At 48.1% G+C, this 20,489-nt stretch overlaps 1 protein-coding gene across 3 annotated transcripts in view; it reads left to right on the top strand.

Annotated features, from left to right (window-relative positions):
* The window catches only part of IL1RAP (interleukin 1 receptor accessory protein), a 47,276-nt gene that overhangs the window by 7,040 nt on the left and 19,747 nt on the right, over window positions 1–20,489 (top strand). For all 3 annotated transcript variants that reach the window (XM_059855490.1, XM_059855488.1, XM_059855489.1), the window contains exons 2-3: window positions 9,879–9,946; window positions 19,872–20,157. In XM_059855490.1, coding sequence (XP_059711473.1) covers window positions 9,880–9,946; window positions 19,872–20,157 — 353 coding nt within the window. In that variant the 5' untranslated portion in view covers window position 9,879. The remainder of the gene's footprint in view (window positions 1–9,878; window positions 9,947–19,871; window positions 20,158–20,489) is intronic.

Below are 20,489 nucleotides of genomic sequence, written 5' to 3'. Positions count from 1 at the left end.
TTCTCCGGGCTGGCTGTGTCTTCCTTTTCTCCCATTGCACAGGGGAGCTGTACCTTGCATTTCAGCCCTGTTGAATAGTCCAGGAGGGTTGTGTTTCCTCCTTAGAATATTTTTTTGCTTCTATATCTGTCAGGTGCAATGAGTCTGTAGTTGCTGACATGAAGTGTCAAAGAGCAGGAGGGAAACTCAACCCAACTGTGTTGGTTTTTGGTGGTGATGGGGGGCTACAGAGGTGGCTTCTGTGGGAAGCTTCTGGAGGCTTCCACCATCCCTGGCAGAGCTGGTCCCTGGTGACTCTGAAGATGGGCATGCTGCTGGCCTAGGCTGGGCCAGTTGGAGGGGCTAGTGGCACCTCTGTGATAACATATTTGTGAGGAGGATCAAGACAAAGTGGGGCAGGTGCAGTTTTTCTTCCAGTCAGAGATGAAGAGGAGGTGAGGATGTGTGAGGGAAACAATGTGGGGACCCCAAGGCCAGTGCAGGAGGGAGGAGGTGCTCCAGGTGCTGGTGTCATGAATCCTCTGCAGGCTGTGGTGAGACCAGGGTGAAGCAGCTGTGCCCCTGCAGCCCATGGGGATCCATGGGGGATGCAGAGATCCACCCCCAGCCCATGGGGATCCATGGGGGATGCAGAGATCCACCCCCAGCCCATGGGGAAGGCGCCCATGCTGGAGCAGGTGGATGCCTGGAGGGGGCTGTGATCCAGTGGCAAACCCAGTGGAGAGAGTGCCCTGCTTCCAGGCTGGAGCAGCCTGTCCTTGGAGGACTGCACCCCATGGAAGACTGACCCATGGCACAGCAGTTCTGGGAGAGCTGTCTCCTGTGGAGGGACCCCACGGGCTCACAGGGAAGGACTCCCCTCCTGGAGCAGCAGAAGAGAATCTCGGTGAAAAACAGACCCAAAACCTCCCATTCCCTGTCGCTCTGTGGTGTTGGTGGGAAAGAAGAAGGGCTTTGGGGAAAAAAAGTGGTTTAAGGGCTTTCTTTTACTTCTCATTATCTTCTTCTAGTAATAAATTCACTTTGTACCTCTAAGCTGAGCCTGTTTTGTCCTTGGAGTGTTTTATCCTGGTCCTTATCTAAACTCATGAACCCTTCATTAATTTCTTCTCTCCTCTGCCCAGCTGTGGCACAGGAGGGGAGGGTGAGTGAGCAGCTTTTGTGGGTGCCTGGCATTGGGCCAGAGTCAAACCATGACACCAACTTCCCAAAGATACTCAGAGATTACTTCCTCTCCATGCAAAGATGGGAGCCAGCCCAGGGCTGGGATCAGCACAGATTTGAGAATATGAAGGCATTTACTTCCTGGCATTGAAGGTGCTCAGAAATGAAAATTTCAGAGGCTTTTTAGATTTGTGGCCCTTTGCAGCAGGACTTTAGTGCAGAGCAGCATTTCCTTGTGTCTCTGCACCTCGTAGCCTTTGGAAATGTCAGCAGCGTGTGTATTGCCTTTTGTTTGTCATTCAGCTGGAGAAATGAATTCATTGCCCTTGTGAGATCAATCATATTCTCCCCAAATAATTAATATTGATGACAGTCACAGCATACTGCTGCCTGCAGCTCCATCTCAGCTTTCCCACTGTGTAGGTGCTGTGGGTCGCAGAGCAGAATTTCTGGCAGGAGGCTCCTGGACTTCAAATTTCAGGGTGCTGTTCTTTGAAGGTTGAATTTCAAGATGCACTGATGGGGCCAGTGCAGGCAGAGCCTGAGCAAGTTCCCTGTGATGGTTCAACCAAATATTTGCAGAGGGAAGTGTTAGAGACATGGGGAGCAAAAGGAATACACATCACGGTGGCGGGGGGTGGGAAGGATTGTCTCACTCTTGTTTCTCTTCTCCTCCTTTTTTCTGTGTGTACACAGCTTTTTCCAGTCCCCTTTGCAGAATGCAACTATACTATGCTGGCCAGAAGGGGACAGGTATGCAAAAGAAAGCTGCCTGATAGTCACCAGGAGGACCAGGTGGGTGGGCTGGGAATGTGGAGGGCTGGAAGGACCTCCAGAGAACTGCTTTTAAGTGAGGTGCTGTCTTGGGGGAGGCTGGTAGCTCCTGGGCTTTCTATTTTTATATTGCTTGAAACTGATTGATGTGTAAAGCAAACTTGGAGCAGCCTATCTGAGCTGCAGGACAGGGATTGAAGCATCTTGATGTCTTATTCTTGTTTGCTTTTACTTGTAAGGTTAAATGGGATTAAAATAACATGATTAATATAAGTACCAGGTGTGGAAATGCTGTGTGGCCCAAACTTGAAAAAGAAAAACTCATCTGACTTGCTTTTACCCTTGAATATGTTGCTCATCCCAGGATACCCAGAGTCACTTGAGGAAATCATTCTCCTGTGCCTCAGGAAGAGCTGGGCTTCCCCGCTGGCAGCAGCACAGGCAAACCTGGTAGTAGTGCTGGAGACATGGCAGCTGCCTGAGGAATTTGTGGCACCACAGGAAAGCAGATTCCTGGGAAGGGAAGTGATGTGGAAAGACAGCAGGAAGTGATGTCCTGGGAAAGACAGTGATGTGCTCAGGAGCCTGGTGGTGCTTGGAGGATTTTTGCCTGTTATGTCCCTCTCTGGAGGAACTAGAAGGGAGGGATGTTGTCTGAATATGGAGCAGCCATCCTGGGAATCTGGTGCTCAAGCACTTAGTGCTGTGAGGGGAGGAGATGAAGTGAAGGAGCAGGTACATAGCTGCCAGCAAGGGCTTGAACTTAAGAAAAGAAACTCTTAGAGTGATTTTGACACTGAGAGCCTATTGCAGGTTATGCTGAGCAGGGTTGGGTGCAGCCCCTGGTGTCACAGGGGAGATGGGGAGTGGGGCTGCAGGGCACTGGCTGGACCAGGCTGGGCTTGCAAGGAAACACCTCCTGGGAAAGCTGCTCTGGGGTTTGAGAGTCCTGGGCCTGTCCTGAAAAAGGCATCAAGCCCATCTGAAAACCTGCTCAAATCTGCATTGTATTTTCTGGATTTAGAGACTTGTGCTGAGCTAGCTTGGGGCTGCAGCTGTGCAATCTGATGCACAGTGTGGATGTGCTGCTGTGTCCACTGGGGCAGTGGAACAAGCTCCCAGGGAGGGTCGTGGAGCTGCTTACATTGTAAAACCACTACAAAGGTCAGGAGGCAGAATGTATCAATTAAATGCTGGTTGTCAGATGTCTCCAAGGGTTCTCTGACAGTTAACAGGAACTTTTCCAGTGAGGGGGGATCTCACTTTGGATTCCTTAGGTCTTCTCAGGTCTTTGGGCCACACTGATTGCAGATTTCCTTTTTTCTGTGCAAAGATTGGTTTCTCAGTTTATTTTGTGTGTGTGTTTCTCAGAACTCTCCCTTCACTATAACATAGCTGTCCAAAATAGAAGCATTGTGTCTGGCTTCATGGAAGATCTCAGCTCTCTTTGAAGCATGGTTGGGAACTTTTCATTCCCTGGCTATTCACACATAAAAAATAGACTATCTTAGCTGGACAGCTTTTGCTTGAGCACAGAAGTGCTCTTGTAGCTTAATGTTTGAACTGCTCAGTGGCCAGTGTGGATCCATTTGTAATCCATGCTGTTTGATTTTATAGCTGTGGCTCTGCTTGCCCCTCTCCAGGCGGCTCCACAGCTCTCTAGGCAATAGTCCCAGCTGCTTATTTGACTTGTCCAGGTGTGCATATTTTGTAGAGGTGACAGAGAGCTCGTTTATTTTGGATGTATGAAATGTAGTGTGCTCTACCTGCTAAATTGGTGGCAGAGTATAATCAGTGGCACCCTGGACTCCAGCAGAGCAGTGTGCAAAATCTGTAGCATTTCTGCTTTTCCAAGTCCTGAGAGGACCCCAGGAGATCTGCAAAGGGAAGCAGAGGATTACAAATTTCTTCAGGTACATTTTCAAGCCCCCCCTCCATTTCTCTCCACATGCCTAGATTGCACTTCTTTCTTTTGTGAGGGTGAAAAAAACCTCTGAATTCTCATTGTTAGCGTTAAATCTGCTGAGCCAAAAGGATACCAGGAGATGATATGTAAGTGCCAATAGCAAATCACAAATTCCCTGCCTGGAAATCTCACCTCCATGTCCCAAACATTGGCACTGGCACTGGCAAATCTTGCACTACCAAGGAAGTTCCCAGGAATGACTCACTGTGAATGAAAGTCTCCACACTTTTTCCCAAGCATCTGAGCTTGAGGGGAGGCTGCTGCCAGCTCTGCCCTGGGGAGCTCTTGGTGCTCCTGGAAGGGCAGCCTTGCTTCTGCAATTTGTGCTGCTCTGTTGAAGGAGAAATAGCTTGGGATCACCTCCCATGGTGACTCTGGAGCATCACACTGCTGAGCTTGTGAAATGTCTTTATTAACAAGCCATCAGGCTGCAGCCCTTGGCCTGGATGTGGAGGCAGGAAGCTGGGGAGGGGCCATGGTGGGTGACAGGCAAGTGGAACCACCTTGGATGCCTGGTGTCATGTCCTTGGCTGGCAGTGAGCTGGCTGAGCCACTGGTTAAGAAGACTATTTCCAGATTTTCTTGTTGTGTGTTTGGTTTGCAGTAGCTGTGGCTGTAAAGCTGTGTGCCAATGGCCAGGTCTGACCAAGCAAGGCAGAAAAGCCTTTGTGCTGGTAACAGGAGACACCTCTCACCAGGGCTACTTTCCATCTGACTCCCACTAGTTTAATTCTTGTTCCCCTCTGCAAAAGCAGGTGTATAATATCTGCTGTGATTCTAGCTGGTGAAAAGCTTTCAGGCTGCTCGAATTTCAGCATTTCCTGTGGTTCTGATGACATAAATTACTTTTGTAATAGAAATATTTCAGAACAAATTCCTTTCAGCCTGCTCTGATGTCAGGCAGGCAATGGCCTGGTGAGTGCAGCTACCCTGGCACAGGTGGGACTCCAGCACTGATTTTGCAGGTCCCTGCCTTGGATGTGTCACCAGTAGATGCAGTGACTGGGTCAGACCTATGGCTCCTGTGATATCCCTGATTGCAGGGCACGCTTCAGCTCTGCTTGATCCCTGCTGAAATGTGCCTGGCTGTTTGGGGGCTGCTGCTGCTGAGACAAATTGGGCTCCCTGCCCTCAGGAGAGATGTGTTTTCTCCAAGGACAGCGCTGGGGCCCTCTGGTCACTGTGCTGTGTTTGAAGTGATGAGTGTGGCGTAGCATGCACGAGAGCAGGGAGAGTGCTGCAAGCTGCTTTGGGTGCTCATGATCAAACTGCTGCTAGCTTCCTCCCTGCTCTGCTCCTGGGAGCTGTCTGGGGATGAAAATTGTCGTGAATGCGGTCATTCCTCCTGGGCAGTAAAGGCTGGACTTCCAAAAGCCATGGCCTGTCTTTCTGCCTAGGTGTCACATTCTGTTCCTCTGGAGGGCTGTCCCTGGCACTGAGCAGTTCTGTGCAGGAGGGGCTCCCTTTGGGCAGGACAGAGTGGGAGCATGGGCACCACAGCAAAGGGCAGTGCCAGGCAGTGCCCACGTGGCCTCTGGAGGAGATGCAGGGTCAGAGAGACACTGTGCAGACCCTGGCTAAGTGGCACCAAGATGGTTTATGCTACAGTAATTCCTCCTTTTGTCTGACTTACTCCTGCACATACTGAAAAGCAAAAGTGTTTCCTGCGGGGCTGAAGGGCCTTTTCCCATTTTCCATTAGTGATTTTGCTGTTACTTTTCTGCAGCTGCTTTTTCAGGCTGCCCTTTGTCTGCCTTTTGGATTCTTTGAATTTACTTGAACTGTGCATCTATTTTTCTCCATAAGAAAACCCAGCAAACTCATCGAGCAGCCTTCTCCAATGCTGCTGTGGGATGATGCAGGGGCCCAGGGTTTGTGGGCACGCTGTGTCTGGGAGCAGAGAGCTGAGCCCCTTTCCTGAGCACCAGCTCTGCTCTGAGCCCATCAATCAACCTCCATCTCCAAGTCCCTGTGGCATAGAACCATAGCATTTCCTAAGCTAGCCCACTCTGCATTTTGCCTACCTTCCTGTGTCTGTATCCCATTTTTTGAGGCTCTCAAACGCTTTTGAGTTGGGACAGAATTAGAGAAAGAAAATACGATGCAAAACGTGCTTTGGCTGAAATTATTTATTTCCTCTTTCAGAAACTGCTTTATTTTACACTCTCTTTCAGTCAGAGCACTTAGTAGCAAGGTTCTGAAGGGCGCTTTTGTTCTGCAGGCTGTAGTGTGACTTCTCCACGAAAAGCAAAAAACCTATCAGCTCTCCCTAGAGGCTTCTGGTTAGGAGGGACAAAGGCATTTTTCCTGTAAAATGCAGCATTGTTCTGTAGAATTGGTACAGTGTCTTTGAGAATAGGTGTGCAGTAGTTACTCTGAGTTCTCTTTGTTAATTACTTGACATCTGTCTTTGGTTTTATAATTGCTGGTAGAGTGCGTGGGCTTTGCAGAGTCCGTGCTGCTAAAGGCAGGAGGGAATGATGCCTTGCTGAGGTCTCTTTGGCAAGGATGTTTCATTAAAAGGTGTTTTATATAAAAATATTAATGGGTTTTTTTTTCTGACAGAAAAGCTACTTGTGACCAGTATAAAATGAAAAAAAGTTAGACTTTCCACCCCCTTTGATGTTAAGAGCATGAGACACTTCCATGACTGTGCTTCCCCCCACCCCACTTTTCTTTGCTCCTCAACAGACAGAAGGTGAAAGTTTGAAGAAAAAAGTGCTAGGGAGGGAAAAGGGAACAATTTCTGATTTGAAACAAAGTGAACATTTCAAGTTAAGTTCCTTAAAAAAATTTCTAGCAAGGGCTGTGATAGATAATTTTCCCTAACTGCTCTATGAATTATTATTAAAATGTTAATTTATGGAGATATTAAGAGCACCTCAGAGTATATTGGTCTCGTGAGAAGTTCCTGGAGTGCTGAGGATGTATCAGAGCTCTCCAGCTGCCTCCTGGCTGCTCTGCTTTCTAGCTGCAGTGTGGTTTCTGAGCTGGTAAGCTCTCCTGCTCACTGATTTTATTCTCCTTTTACTTTTATTTGCACTGGGTGGATGCAGTTGGGAGAAGCCTTCTGCTGCAGCCTGCACTCCCTGGCCTCTGGCTCCTTCAGTTTTAGCCACAGAAGCTGGTGTTTGGTGCAGTTCTACAGAATTGCACAAGAAGTTCATCAGACACCGCTGGAATTGCATCACAGGCAGGAAAAATGGCAACATGCTCTGTTCTATCACGAAACACAGAAGCAGGTTGCTGGGAAAGGTTGAGAAAACTCTTCTGTTCCTGGCAAGAGCAGGGTGGGTTGTAGTCCTGTGGTGTCAGGTTCTTAATGGCATTGCAAAACCCACCCCTCTCTGCAGCAGGATGCAATGCTCTTCTCCTGTGTCAGCATAGGACTGCTGTGGGAAGGCTTTTTTATTTGGGGGGATATCACAGGTTTGGGGCTATTTGGGTTTTGGAGTATTTTTGAGTAATCATGTGCCACAGGAAAGGAGCTGGGCTGGCAAATTCTGGCATGGTCAGGGCATCCAGGAGGGTGTGATGCCTCCCCTTGACCAGCCCTTGACTCTGTGCCTGCCCCTTCCATGGTCCTTTGCATTTTGTGTAGAGTGGGAGCAGCCAGGGCTGTGGTCAGCTGTGTCCCTTCTCTGTAATGGAGAAATTGCTGTAATCTGACAGGCTCTGTGTCTGTCTGTCTCCGCTGATAAGATCTCTGGAAAGCCTGGAATGAACCAGAAGTCAATCACTCTGTGTGTAAGGCTCCTGATTTTATAGCTGGGTAGAGCAAGAAAAAAAGGATTTTCCTACTAGTAGGCAGAGCATGGAAATCTTGGATACCTTGCTCATGGGAACAGAGACCTGGTGGGTCTGAGAGACAGTTGAAAGGAGCATGTTCCTGTGAGCACAATTAATGGATGTAAATATTAGCTCACTGCAGAGTTCATGTATCACCCAGTGAAATCACCCAGTAGTAGTTTATTTTGGCCTCAGGCCACGGAAATGGCCTTGCTCAATACAAGGGAAAGATGAATACTCATCCAAAGTCCGTAGTGGTTCCTGCTTGCTTCAGGGCTGAATTCAGTTTGATTTGTGCAAAATGCAGGAGAGAGTCACTGGAAAATAAGGGTGAGTTAGGACACACTGTGCATTTAGCTAATGACAAATGGAGAGGGATCCATGAGGGATCTTGATTATGGGAATGATTCCCTGCCACTCTTTACACCCCCTCTCTTCAAGCATCTCAATTACCAAAAGTTCCTTAATTCCTACCAGAAGTGCAGCATGTAGGATCTCGCTGTCCAATCTGATGGCATAAAAATGTTTTATCTTTCTTCAGCATTTCCAAGGGGTGGGAGTACTTAATATTGTTTCTTCCCTATGGAGTCTTAAGTAACATTGGGAGCTGGTTGTAGGTGGCAATAGAGAGAGGTTTGATAAGCAGCTGGCATTTCAATTTGGAGGAAGGTGGTAGGGGATGATCAGCCCTTCAGCTGGACCCCAGGGAAAAAAAACCCTCACTTCCTTCCTTGCTTCTTGACCATTTTTGAAAGCCTGATGGCTTCAGAGTCAGTGTGCAGCCCTTTCTATGGACTGTGCAGGGAAGAACAGGCATGCTTCAGATTTCCTTTGTCTCTTTGAGATGAGCCCAGCAGAGGGAAGGCATCACACAAAGGCTTTTCAGATGTGAGCACTGAAAAGGAAGGATTCAATATCCGCTGCTGGGTTTTGAGTAGTGCAGTTCACGTGTCGCATTCTTGTTAATCTCTGCAATCTGTGCAATCTTAGGTGTTCTCTGCCTATGCTCAAAGCCCTTCTGTGTACTGTATATATTCTGGACAGGTTTTTGAGGGAGATGTTTAAGGGAGCTCTTTGGCTTCTCCCCCCACACTTTTAACACACCCTGATGGAGCAGGTTTCTCTGTCATCTCATGAGCACATTCCTGACAGTATCACCATGCTCATTACTGCATCTGCCTGGCAGAGCTGAGATGCTTTGATGAAGTTCAGCCTTTTAACCATCTCTTCTCCCTTTGTGATCTGACAGCACACAGGAATATCAAATGTGACCTTAACCCCTTTAATGAGAGCATCTAGTAGATGTCAGTTTTCATGACTACCAGCTTATAAATTGCATCCTGAAAAACCTAGAAACAGAGGGATATTTAATTCCAGTGAGTGAACAGCTCTGAGAGCCGAATGCCAGATACTGGAGTGGGCAGCCAGTGAAACTCTGGCAGTGTACATTTATCTCAAATTACAGGAAATTGTGTTCTGTAGTGGGAATGCAAAAGTTTGGGATTGTTTTTTGCTTATCACTGATGCCTAGAAAGTATAAGCCTTTGTTTAGATCCTTTCTGAAAAGTGTACAAACCTGGCGTTTGTTTACTCCTGCGAGTTCCAAGGAGGGTTTGACTGGGAAGAGCTGGTGAGGCTCTGTCTTGCCTCCACTGCCTTCAGGAGCAGGTTGAAGCAGGCTGTGGAGCTGGCCCCTTTGCAGGTCACTGGCTGCACACCTTGCCAGTTGGGACTGCTCTGGTGTGGCTGTCCTGTCACTGTCACACACATTTAGTGCAGATGTGCCACAGCCACTGCGAGCACTCTCTACACTTGTTCTTAGAGATGACCAGAAGGAGGTCTTGGCAAAGGACCTTCTTTTGGGAGTCAAAGCTTGGGAGTTGTAGCTTGCAAACATCCATTTGACTCCTTGTGCTCCCTGATACAGACCATTCTGGTGGCTTAAGTCAATGAGCTGGGCTGTCCTCTTCAGAGCCATCACCTCCCAGGCTTGGCAAGCTGCCCGCAGGCAGAGCGATGCTGCCGTGCCTGTGCTGTTCTTAAGGAATCTTAATGAAATAAAACAGGGATGTGCCAGAATTAAAGGATCCCTGGGTGAATGGAGGAATAAACAAATAGAGTTTAAAAGTGGCCTGCAGTGGTAAAACAGTGTCAAGTAACCAGGTCTGTGTGCTTTGTCTCCCAGGATGAAGATGGTCAGTGTCCTGCTGGTTTCGCTCTGGCTGTCCATGGTCACCCTTGGCCGAGGCTCAGGTAAGGACGTGGCATGTGATGGACCTGCCCACTTCCTGTGCAGAGAAGAAAACTGTCAGCAGTGAGTTTTGAGCATTTGCAGTGTTTCTGTATTAAATGGTTGTGTATAAAACACTTTAGTAAAATGGATGGACACAGTGTTGGTTCTGGGGGGCTGTTGTACAATGCTCTGCGTAGAGACGACCAGTGTGGTGTGAAGAGGTGCATGAGCAAATAGCAACAGCACCTCCACCTTAAAGTGCTTTCAAACTCCAGCTGTCCCCTTTGTCAGTATCATTATTGCCCTTCTGTGAGGGGTGAATCCAGGGCTTGGCCCATGGAACTGCCTTGTCACTGAGCTGCAGGAAGGACCCAGGCTTGAACCTGAACTCTGCTATCCCTGGTTGGATCCGGACGGGACTGAGAATCAGCTCTCCAATTCTGACTCATGCCTTAGCAATGCAAGGGGAGAGGGGAACTTCTAGAGTAAGAGGAGCTCTGATACCAGTCTCACTGAGTCACTTTCCTGACAGGAAATATGTTGTCATGCTCGCAGCTCCTCTGGCACTCGTTCAGCCCAGCTCTTGTGAAGAGGCAGATTGTGCATGTCTCGGCTCCGGACTTCCTATTTGGGGGTGGAAGGAGACAGCATGATTTGCAGGAGGCAAGTGGAAAGGGGGAGGGAGGAAAGAACAGGAGCTGGTTTTATGGGGGGAAATGTTCAGAAATAAGGGCTGTACAGGGGTTTAACGAGTCCCCTCATGAACTCTTGTCCCTCTGCAATGCTGGCAAACAAGCAGTTACAATATACCCCGAGCAGATGAACAGCTCTTCTGTCATTCTCTCTTGGACTACACTGAATTATTGTGGGCCAGATTCACAACGTGCACTTCAGCAAGGTTCATCTCAGTGCAGTGTTCATTGCAGAGGCAGAAGCCTGGGAGGTTTTTCTCCTTGGGCTGCCCAAGGACTGCAGGCACTCACAGTAGGCTATGATCTTTAGTGGAGGATGTCCCATCCTGGCTAACAGGGGCTGGGTGGAAGTGGTGAGCAAAGGGGAAACAGCAGAGGAGAAAATACATGGCCAAGGTCTCCTCCACTGAGCCCTAGGCAGTAGGAGTGTGTGGGGAAGGAGGGGCCCAGCGACATGGATCTCAGCTGCTCACTGGGAAAATCCCTGCTTTGCTTGTGCTTCTGGACGAGCTGTTCTGCTCTCCACCAACGCAACATCCTCCTCCTGCTGAGGCAGCATTACAACACCCCACGTGCGCTCATCTTGGGATTTTGCAGAAATGAGACGTAGGTGCAATTGAATCAGGATTGCCCAGGAAATGTTAGAGCAGCTCTAGAAGCTAACACAGTTGGCTGGGAAGAAGCTGATTTCAGAAATGAGCACCCTGGCATTTGGGTCACGCAGGCTCGTGCCAATTGATCTGACAGAACCAGAACCCTCCATGCATTTCTGCAGGGCATTTAGTACTTTTTAAACATATCTCCTTTAGCAGAGATTTGCTGTACAGGGTGGCCAGAACCCTTGTAGAGTGCTGCAAGAATGTAAGTCAAGTCTCAATACATGAGACACGTGGTCAGGTAAAACACACTTCTGCAAATGCACTGCATTGTATGCATTTAATTTTCTGCAGGTCTGTGGATGTCAGATGCAGTCTTCAGTTCAAAGCTTCCTTTTTTGTGCCATGGACTTCATAAACTGGTTTGGGCTGTCAGAATGTCCTTTGTTATTCACGATGGGTTTGGATGGCTGTTTGTACTTGGATGGAGGGGCAGCCGTCTGTGCAGCCCTCTGTTTCACTGCAGGGTTTCCTGGGACTGGCACCAAAAGGAGACTGGAGCTCGTTTCACCCTTGCAAAGTCATAAATACATAGCAGTATGGTAGAGTGGCCTTGTTCTGGAAATGTTACAGCATTTGGGCTTGTTTTTCCTTCTTGGAGCAGGATATGTGTAGGTGGGGGGAGCAGAGCTGAGCTATTCTGGAGTGAATGCAGTCTACAGCTGCCCTGGTGGTCATCTAACATCAGGCAGGGCCATGGAGATGGGTAGCTCTCACTGGGGAACCTGTTTCCTGGGATATTTAACATGTGTGGCTTGGTAGGGATTTGTCATTTCAGCTGAGTCCTTTTCTGTGCTTTGAACATTAAGTCATGTAATGCTGTATTGTTGGAACCAGCTCTCTATCCAGCCCAGGTTGGACTGAGGAAGGCTGGAGGCAGGGACAGGAGTTGTCTTGTGGTTTGCTGTCGCTTTTCCTGTCTCTGCCATCCTTCCCAGTGGAGCAGTCTGGTCAGCAATAATGATCTGGGACTGCCCAAGCCAGGGGTACCAACTCTGCTGAGTCCTAGGTTCTGTGAGCTTGCAGAGGAGGTGAGGAACCAACACTTGCTAAATTTCAGCTCTAAAATACCAGCATTGCTCTGGCTGCAAGTGGCCTTTCCATCCAGTTAAGCCACTATGGCTGTCAGTCTCTCTGGCAGTGTGTCAGAAAGCTTTAGCATTACGTTTCACCCTGCTTCCTACTGGAGAGACAAACCCACAAACTTTATTTCCCCTGCAGATTTTGCCTACAGCACTGTGGCTCTAAACATCTGTTCTCTGGGCTCTGCTGTTTCTGCTGCGTATGGAGGCTGGTGCTGAAACAAAATCAGTTGCTGTAAGGGGGATGCAAGCTGTTTGAGGGAAGAAATGTGATCAGAGTAGTATGGAGTAAGAGATGCAGAGCCTGAGACTGAACTGGTGCCTGAATCTTCTGTTCACTCATGCTGAACACGTGGGTAAATCTTCTCCTGGCCTTGACAATATCCATGACCTGCAGTGCATGGAGTGCAGGAGTGCATCACTCGTCACCTTTGGGTCAGTGTTTACAGTGGCAGTCAAGGTCTTCTGCTTCCCCTGCCTAGCTAAGCCATCCTCAAGATGGAACTCGTGTTGTAGGATGCTTAGAACCCAGGCATTCTGATAGCCAGGGAAGGATAACAAAACCTGATGGACCTGGGTCTGGTTGCACAAAAGTTTCTTTGGCACTACTGAAGTCATATAAATATACACTGGCCCACAAGAGATGAAAAACCAGTCAGACAAAGAATATAACAGCCACTCTGAATACAGAATAAAGTTATCTTCTTGTTTCTGAATGAAGCTGGCCAGTGTTAGATACCAACTTATAAATAAGATGTGGCTGTAATTGTGCTTCTTGTTCCATTTTTTCCTCTCTGCTAACCAGGCTGCTCTCTCACCCTCCAAGAGCTTTTGTAGTGTGAGGGCTGGGGAGATGACCGTAGTTGGGAGTACTATCTTAGGGAATTGCAAAAGCAGAATATTGCTGCCAGGAGAGGAGGAGCAGCCTCATGCTGATTATCGAATGGACCTGTGTAGTGTGAGCAGGTACCTGCTGTGCATAAATAGCCCTTTGGTGGGGGGAATCATCATGTGTGCATAGGAAATGCCTCTGTAGCTCCCTTGGGGGCTATCAGACAGGCTGTGTGGTAGGATGATCCCAGGACTGGGCCAGAATGATACCCCAGCATGGCAGGGAGTAGCTGGAAGGCAGCCAGGAGTTTCTCTTCTGGGAGCTTTATTTCAGGCTTTGCTGTTATTTGCTGGATTGTGAACATGTCTGTTTACACTCCCCCATATCAGAGGCTTTCAGCTACTTTGGTTTTTGATGGTTATTGATATCATCAATGCTTTTGGGTTCAAGTGGTGGTTGGAGCAGTAGAGTTCTGGCTGCAGCGAGAAAGAAAGAGAGGTCTAGCTCCAGAGGTCAGAGGCATTGCCTGCACTGTCTCTCCCGAGTGCTGAACTGCACTGTGGATCTCATGCTTAGCAGAGAGGCAGAACAGTTGCTTTTGGCCAGGGGAAATTTGCAGATTAATAAATTACTGTCTGTAAAACACTTTGAAGATGGAAAGCCCTGTGCAGCTCCTCAGGATTATTACTATATGGCTCTTACTCTACTGATGGGGTGTCAGTCGCCTTATTTTCCTTCTGATTTGTGACAGCTCCAGAAGCTGAGAAGCTTATTTTAGTGTGTAAAGTCAAAAGAAAAACAGATTAAACTGCATTATTGTTTTCTAAAGAGACTAAATCCCTCCCCCACCACCATCTCCTGGGATTTCCTGACTTCCTCCTACTCTTCCAATCTCAGCTTCTTCCTGTCCTAATTTAGGACGTGATTTTATAACCATCCATACCCATCTGTGAGCTACTGTGGTTGTAGAAGTTTATGGCACTTGGGGGCATGAAGTCATTGACACTGAGGGTGTTGAAAGCTGCACAGCCCTGGAGTGGATGGAGATAAAACCCGTGGAGCAGAGCTGACCTGGGTGCAGATGTGTCCCCACAGCCGGCAGCCTCTCTCCACACCCGCCAGAGCTGTGCCCACTGAGGAGATAAAACCTCACGTCTGCTTCTTGTCAGCTGAGGAAATGGGTTGTGAGGGGTGAGCTCTGTGCAGGCATCATGGTGTGACCTATCTGCATTGAAGTGCAGGAGCGTGTGGAGGAAAGCAGCCCTTTCTGGGTGCGTTGCTGATACAGCATTGAACAGTCACCTTTGCTCCTGTGTGTGTATCAAATAGGGCATCAGGGAGCTGTCATGTCCCCCTTTCACAGCCACAGGGCTGTGCTCTCGGAGGTTTTGTGGCACCCAGGTGACTCTGCTGGACTCTTGGACCCTTGTAGTGCATTTTACTGCCCGCTGTGTTTGCTTGGTTCCCATCCTTGTCCGAGGACAACTGCTGCAGCATCTTTGTAATGCGGACATCCCTGTGGGATGGACAGGGAAGAATTGCTGACTGTATTTTAAAGCAGGCAACAGAGCACCTGGCTAAGTGCAGTGACTGGGGTGCATGGGTTTAGCTAAGCAAGCCTGCTGGCAGAGCCAGGAGTTTAGCCCGGACCTTGTCAAGTCCCAGTGTGGTGTCCCAGGCATGCAAGAGCCTCTGCCAGCACAGCTCAGCTTAAGCAGAGCTCAGCAGTGATGCTGATCAGATAAACCCCCTTTTCATGCTGCCTCTCCTACAGATGACTTTGCAATGGGGTGTTCCATTTCCTGTACCTCTTCCTATGCTGCTCTGCTTTGCTTCACGCATAAATTTTCTCAATGAAGTGGGATGGAAAGTAGCTGTTTGCTCTTCTTATCCTTCAGGGAAGCAGTTCATGCCCCTACCTTTATCGTTTTGATCTCAAATTTAAAGAAAGCCTCCAGAAAAATATGTCAAGCTTGCTAGAAAAATCTGATTTTTTTTTTTTTTTTTTGGCCCAGTTGCTGGGGGTAACCAAAATACTCTGCCACATACAGTAAACAGCTTTATGCACAGATAGAGAGTGAAGTCACAGAGCTCACAGTGGAGGAGTTCTAAGAGACACAAATAAGGACTACCCAGTGTTACAGGCTGTGCTTGATGAGATAAGGCGATTCAGAGTCAGAAGCTCTGGGCTCCATTACAGAATCATAGTTTTTTGGATGTCTTCCTTTGGCTGCTTCCCCTGAAGTCAACAGAAGTTTATCCAGTCAGCTTGTTTTCCATGACTTTGGCAGAGGCAAGTTTTCACACCTGTTTAAATTAGGCATTCAGGGTCTAAAGTTAATCAACTGCCATGTACAGGTGCTTTTCAAAACTGAGCCATTCTGCAATAGAAAGTCCTTTTCCTTCTTTTCTGAGCTGTCCTACCTATTCAAATGATAAAAGCACTTGGGCGGAGATAGAGACTCTATCCCAGTGTGCAGCATCCAGATGAGAGGCTTCTGTGGGGGCATCACAGCTCAGTGGCAATGCAGGATGAATATGATGAAACTTGGGAGAAATGTAAAACCATGTCACCAATGCCATCACAGCAGAACTCCATGGATGGGGTTGGGCTGTGTAGGAGGTTTGTGCCAGGACCACTTCCACATCCTTGCTCTTACTGGAGAGGCTGTGGGAGGAAGGCAGTGGGGTTATGAGAGGCCTCTTTGGATGTGTTTCCACTGGAAGTGAGATTATAAATTTCTGCAGAGTTGGCACAGCCTCTAGGCTGAGCCTCCAAGGCAGCATTCAGCTACAACCAGATTTTAGGTGTTCTGTGGCCACCGTCACTGCTGCAGAAGTAGTGAGAGCAAACGGTGAGAGCCAGCTGATCTTGGCTGGGCCTAACCCAACTTCTGTGTCATTCCCACCCATCTCAGCGTGTTTTGATTTGTGCCTCTTCTCCTAGTTAAGGGCAGTGCTTCTCATTTGTTTTGTTCTGTGTGTCTATTCTTCTGCCCTGTTGTATGGTCAGATGGGATACTACTGAGCAAAGAACACAGCCAGGGAACAGGGGGTGGTCTCGTGCAGGGTGGAAAAGGAGGAATGCAGACACAGTGGGGAGAGTGGGTGCTCCTGGCAATGGCATAAATGGGAGATGCACCCACGTATGGTGCTGGCCACAGCTGGTGCCTCCTGTGCTCACAGCACGGCTTCTCCATTAAGCCTGGCTTCCTCTCCTTCCTTCTCACCGACTGAGTTTGAAAGATGGTGGTGAGGAAATTTTTTTTTAAGGTAGTAATGATTAATTCTTGCTTAATTTCTTTGTGTCATCAGCTTTTTCTGCCTTATTGATGCTGATTTGTGCATCATGATAACAGGCTGGCCTTGCTGTGCCCCTCAGGTAGTGGCTGACTCATACCAGCTTTGCTTTAAGGTATTGCAGCAGGGACAGGTGAAGAAAGTAGGAAGCTGTTGAGATATTACTTGGAAGCCCCAAAAAGCCGTGTCATGGGTCATAACAAAAGAAGTGTGGCCAGGAGGTCAAGGGAGGTGATTCTGCCCCTCTACTCTGTTTTGGTGAGACCCCACCTGCAGTGCTGTGTTCAGCATACAAAGGACATCAATCAGTTGGAGTGAGTCCAGGGGAGGGCATGAAGTTGATCTGAGAGCTGGAGCACCTCTCCTATGAAGTTCTCACACACTATATCAGGCAGAGCCTGGCTATCTTGGAAGTAAAACACCCCAAAACGTAGAACTAGCAGTGTAACTGTCAGCATGGCACAGGGAGGAGAGAAGCTATGCAAAGCACCTCAATTTCTGTCCTCAGTGTTTTATGTAAGGACATTTTGCTGCAGCCTGTGGTGTTCCTGCCATCTCTGCTGTGAGTGATGGGTCATGGCATTATTCCTGAGCCTCGGGGTCGTGCTGGGTGGCTTTGCCCTGGCAGCAAGGAGGAGTCCTTGCCTTGGGAGGGAGGCACAGCCTGGGATCTGCCCCTGCACAGCTGCTCTTGTGCTCTGGGTGTAGCTGTTCATTACCAGCAGTAATGTGCTATGTCTGGGGTTCAGCTCAGAGTTTGCAGCACCCCAGGGCAGGGCACGTGGGGAGCCTTAGCACCACCAGTTTGCTGTGACAGTGTCCCTGAAGCCAGGCCAGCTCTGAGACAAAACCTTCAGCTACATCTCTTAGAGTAAAACAATAACAGTCCCCTCTTCCCAAGCCAAGAAGGTAAGGCCTGGGCATTGTTTTAGAGAAATGTAGGAAGGAAAAAAAAAAGAAAATAGTTGTATTTATTTTCAATAACTCATTCAGGTTGAATGGGTAAGTAGTTTTACAGTGCTGATTTATGGGCTGTTGCAAAATGCAAGAGCTGCTCATGATTGCAAATTTCATTGATCTTGACTCCAAGAATTTCAGTACAGTAATGTTTTATATAGTTTCTTCTCTCCCCAGTCCTGCCATTTGAAGTAATAAGGATGATTTGCCTTTATGCAGCCCAAGAGGAGACGCAAGTCAGATGCTGGGAAGAGAACCTGGGCATCCTGATTTACAGAGCCAGGTCTGCTCCTTTCAGAGGGGAAGCCTTTCTTTACAGAAAAAAATGCCCTGTCTCCATGAGTAGCAGTCCATGCTTTATCATGCAGTTAGCAGGCAGTCTCTGCAGGCTCATTTGTCTCATTGCCACTCTAAGGACACTTGACCATGCCCCCATGCTGGTTCATGGCCCCAGCAGCATAAAGCAGTCTGCTGGTTCCAGTTTGCCCTGATCAGGGTCTGATGGGTCATTATGCTCCTTCCCAGGGTGTGAGGCTTCCAACAGTGGTTTGGTCTTTGAAAAGGAGCCTCAGCACCGTCTGTGGTAGCAGCCATAGTGTGTGATGCTGTGCACTTTTGAAAGATCTGTTTGTTTTTAGATGATGAGCACTCTCCAGAAATTTGGGGTTGGGGTTCCTCTGAACAAATGCTTGTGTTCTGGGTAGCTTCACCACCTTTTCCTAGCCCAATTCATTCTCTTCCTCCAGAAGTAGCACTCTGTCATATGGGTGTTTGGCGTACTGCAGGAGGAGCAGTGAAGCTTGCATTTACATTTATGCGTAAACCCGCCAGAAAACATTTCTATTCTTACTGGCCCAGATTCCTCCTGCCCATGACTAACCATTGCTGAGCCACAGGAGTTAGCATCACTGCCTTTAAGTGCTGCAGGCCTGTCTTCGCAAAGGTTTATCTCTGCTTTTTTTAATTAAGTATGAATTTGGGGGCAAGCTACATCCCACTGTCTATTTAAGGAAGAATAAATGCCAGAAATCCTGCTTTGGGCCTGTGAAGTCAGTTCAGAAGAATTCAGAAGAATTGGGCTCAAAGAGCATATTGTATTCTGTTTCTCCTCTCAGTCTGAGTTCTAATATCTACAAATGGGAGAGGCTTTGCAGTGTTGTCTCTGGTGAGCCTATGTGTAATGTGCTGAGACACTGCTCCCAAGGACTGCTGCAGGCAGCACACCCCTCTCCCGTTTGACTCATTTTGGGTTCTCAGACGTCAGGCTGCCCTAGCAATGCCTCCCAGCAGCTCCAAGAGAGGCACTGTGGGAAGTGTGCCATGCTGTGCTCTGCCTTGTCAGCGTGGGGAGGCAGGAGGTGCAGTGACAGCAGCCTCCCTGTGTGTCTCAGTTGGCTCTGACAGTGCAGGTTGTTCCCAGGTTTGCTGACACCCTGGGACTGTGCTTTGCTTGCACCGAGTCCTGCCTGCCTGGGCATCCTGATGGGTAGGAGGAGTGGAGTGGAGAGGAGTCCTTGAAAGAGAAATAGGTTTGGACTGTGCTTTTTGTGGTGAAACTGTTTGCTAATGACAAGAATATTTTTTAAAAGAAAGTAATTAAAGAAAAGAAGCTCTATACAGGTTTGTCTCATGCTGGCTGTTTTCTGTGTCGGTCCAAGTCTGCTGTGAGCCACACTGAGCCACTGCCTGTTGTTGAACTGTGCTTGGGGCTTGCACCTGGCACTGCCTGGGAATACAAGAGAACCTCCTGCTACCTGCTCCATATGGTTCCTTCTGCCCCCTAGGCTCCAGTTCTAAACAACTCAGTTCTCAACACTTTCTGTGTCACTTATTACTGCTTGTTCTCATTGTGTTGTCCTGGTGTGCACAGGTGTCACATGAATCCATCACAGGAAAGACAGTCCTCACTTTTGGAACCCACAGTCCAGCTTCTTCTGCAGGGAAAGTGACCCACAGCATTAACGGAGTGTTGATGTTTGATTTCTTTTTTTTTTTCCCCTCCTATTTCAGCACATCTGTTTCCATCTTCCCTATCATTGTGTATGGATGCACACACTACTCTGGCATTGTTGTCATCCAAATTTTATCTTCCCTCATAAGACTTTTGCGGTAAATTTTCTTGGAGCTCTGTAGGAAGTCTAGTTTTATGCAGGAATATCCTATTCTATTGTCCTGATGAGAGATAAATAGCTTGGCATAAACGTAGGAGGTGTACTAATGAAAACAGAAGTTTCCAGGTTCTCTAGAAATGATCACAGTGTTCTTGTTCTGTTTTATAAAAGCTCAGTTTGCTTTCATTGAGAACACTATGGTTTTTGTCTCTGATTTTAATGGGGACAGAACCAAGGGCTGTGGGGAGCACGGGCAGAACTGTTTTCCTCCTGCAGACTTGCAAGCCTAAGGCACCTTGTTCTTCCTGGCTGCAGAGCGCTGCGATGACTGGGGTGTGGACACCATGAAGCAGATCCAGATTTATGATGGGGAACCTGCCAAGATCAAGTGCCCACTTTTTGAAACCTTCTTGAAGTACAACTACAGCACAGCCCATTCTGCTGGCCTAACCCTGATCTGGTACCGGATCGCGCAGGACCGGGATCTGGAGGAGCCCATTAATTATCGTCTCCCTGATAATCACATCAGTAAGGATAAAGACACCCTTTGGTTCTGGCCTGCTCTTCTCAATGACACTGGGAATTACACCTGCATGCTCAGGTAGGTCATGTGGTGCAGTTTCTGTACATCTCCAGTGCAATCAAAGGTGGGGAAATGATGCTGTTAGCACCAGAACTTCCTGTGGGGAGACTACCATTTACAAAAGCATTAATGGGAAAAGAATGTTGCAATTATAGGACTGCTTAGTGCTGAGCCAATTTACATGGCAGTAATGCTTGGAGCCTTACAGACACTAATGAGCGTGCCTCTCCTTGCTGCAAGTGTCCGTGAAAATTTTATTGCTGAGCCCATGGCAAAATCCACAGGCACTCACCATTAAGAAGTGATCTGCATGTCTAGAGTAAAAATAGCTTCAGATGCAGGGGTAATGT

Source organism: Haemorhous mexicanus, chromosome 10, assembly GCF_027477595.1.
Source record: "Haemorhous mexicanus isolate bHaeMex1 chromosome 10, bHaeMex1.pri, whole genome shotgun sequence".
NCBI classification, from domain to species: domain Eukaryota; kingdom Metazoa; phylum Chordata; class Aves; order Passeriformes; family Fringillidae; genus Haemorhous; species Haemorhous mexicanus.
The sequence above is the reverse complement of the archived record's forward strand: the minus strand, read 5'-3'. Positions and strand labels throughout refer to the sequence as shown.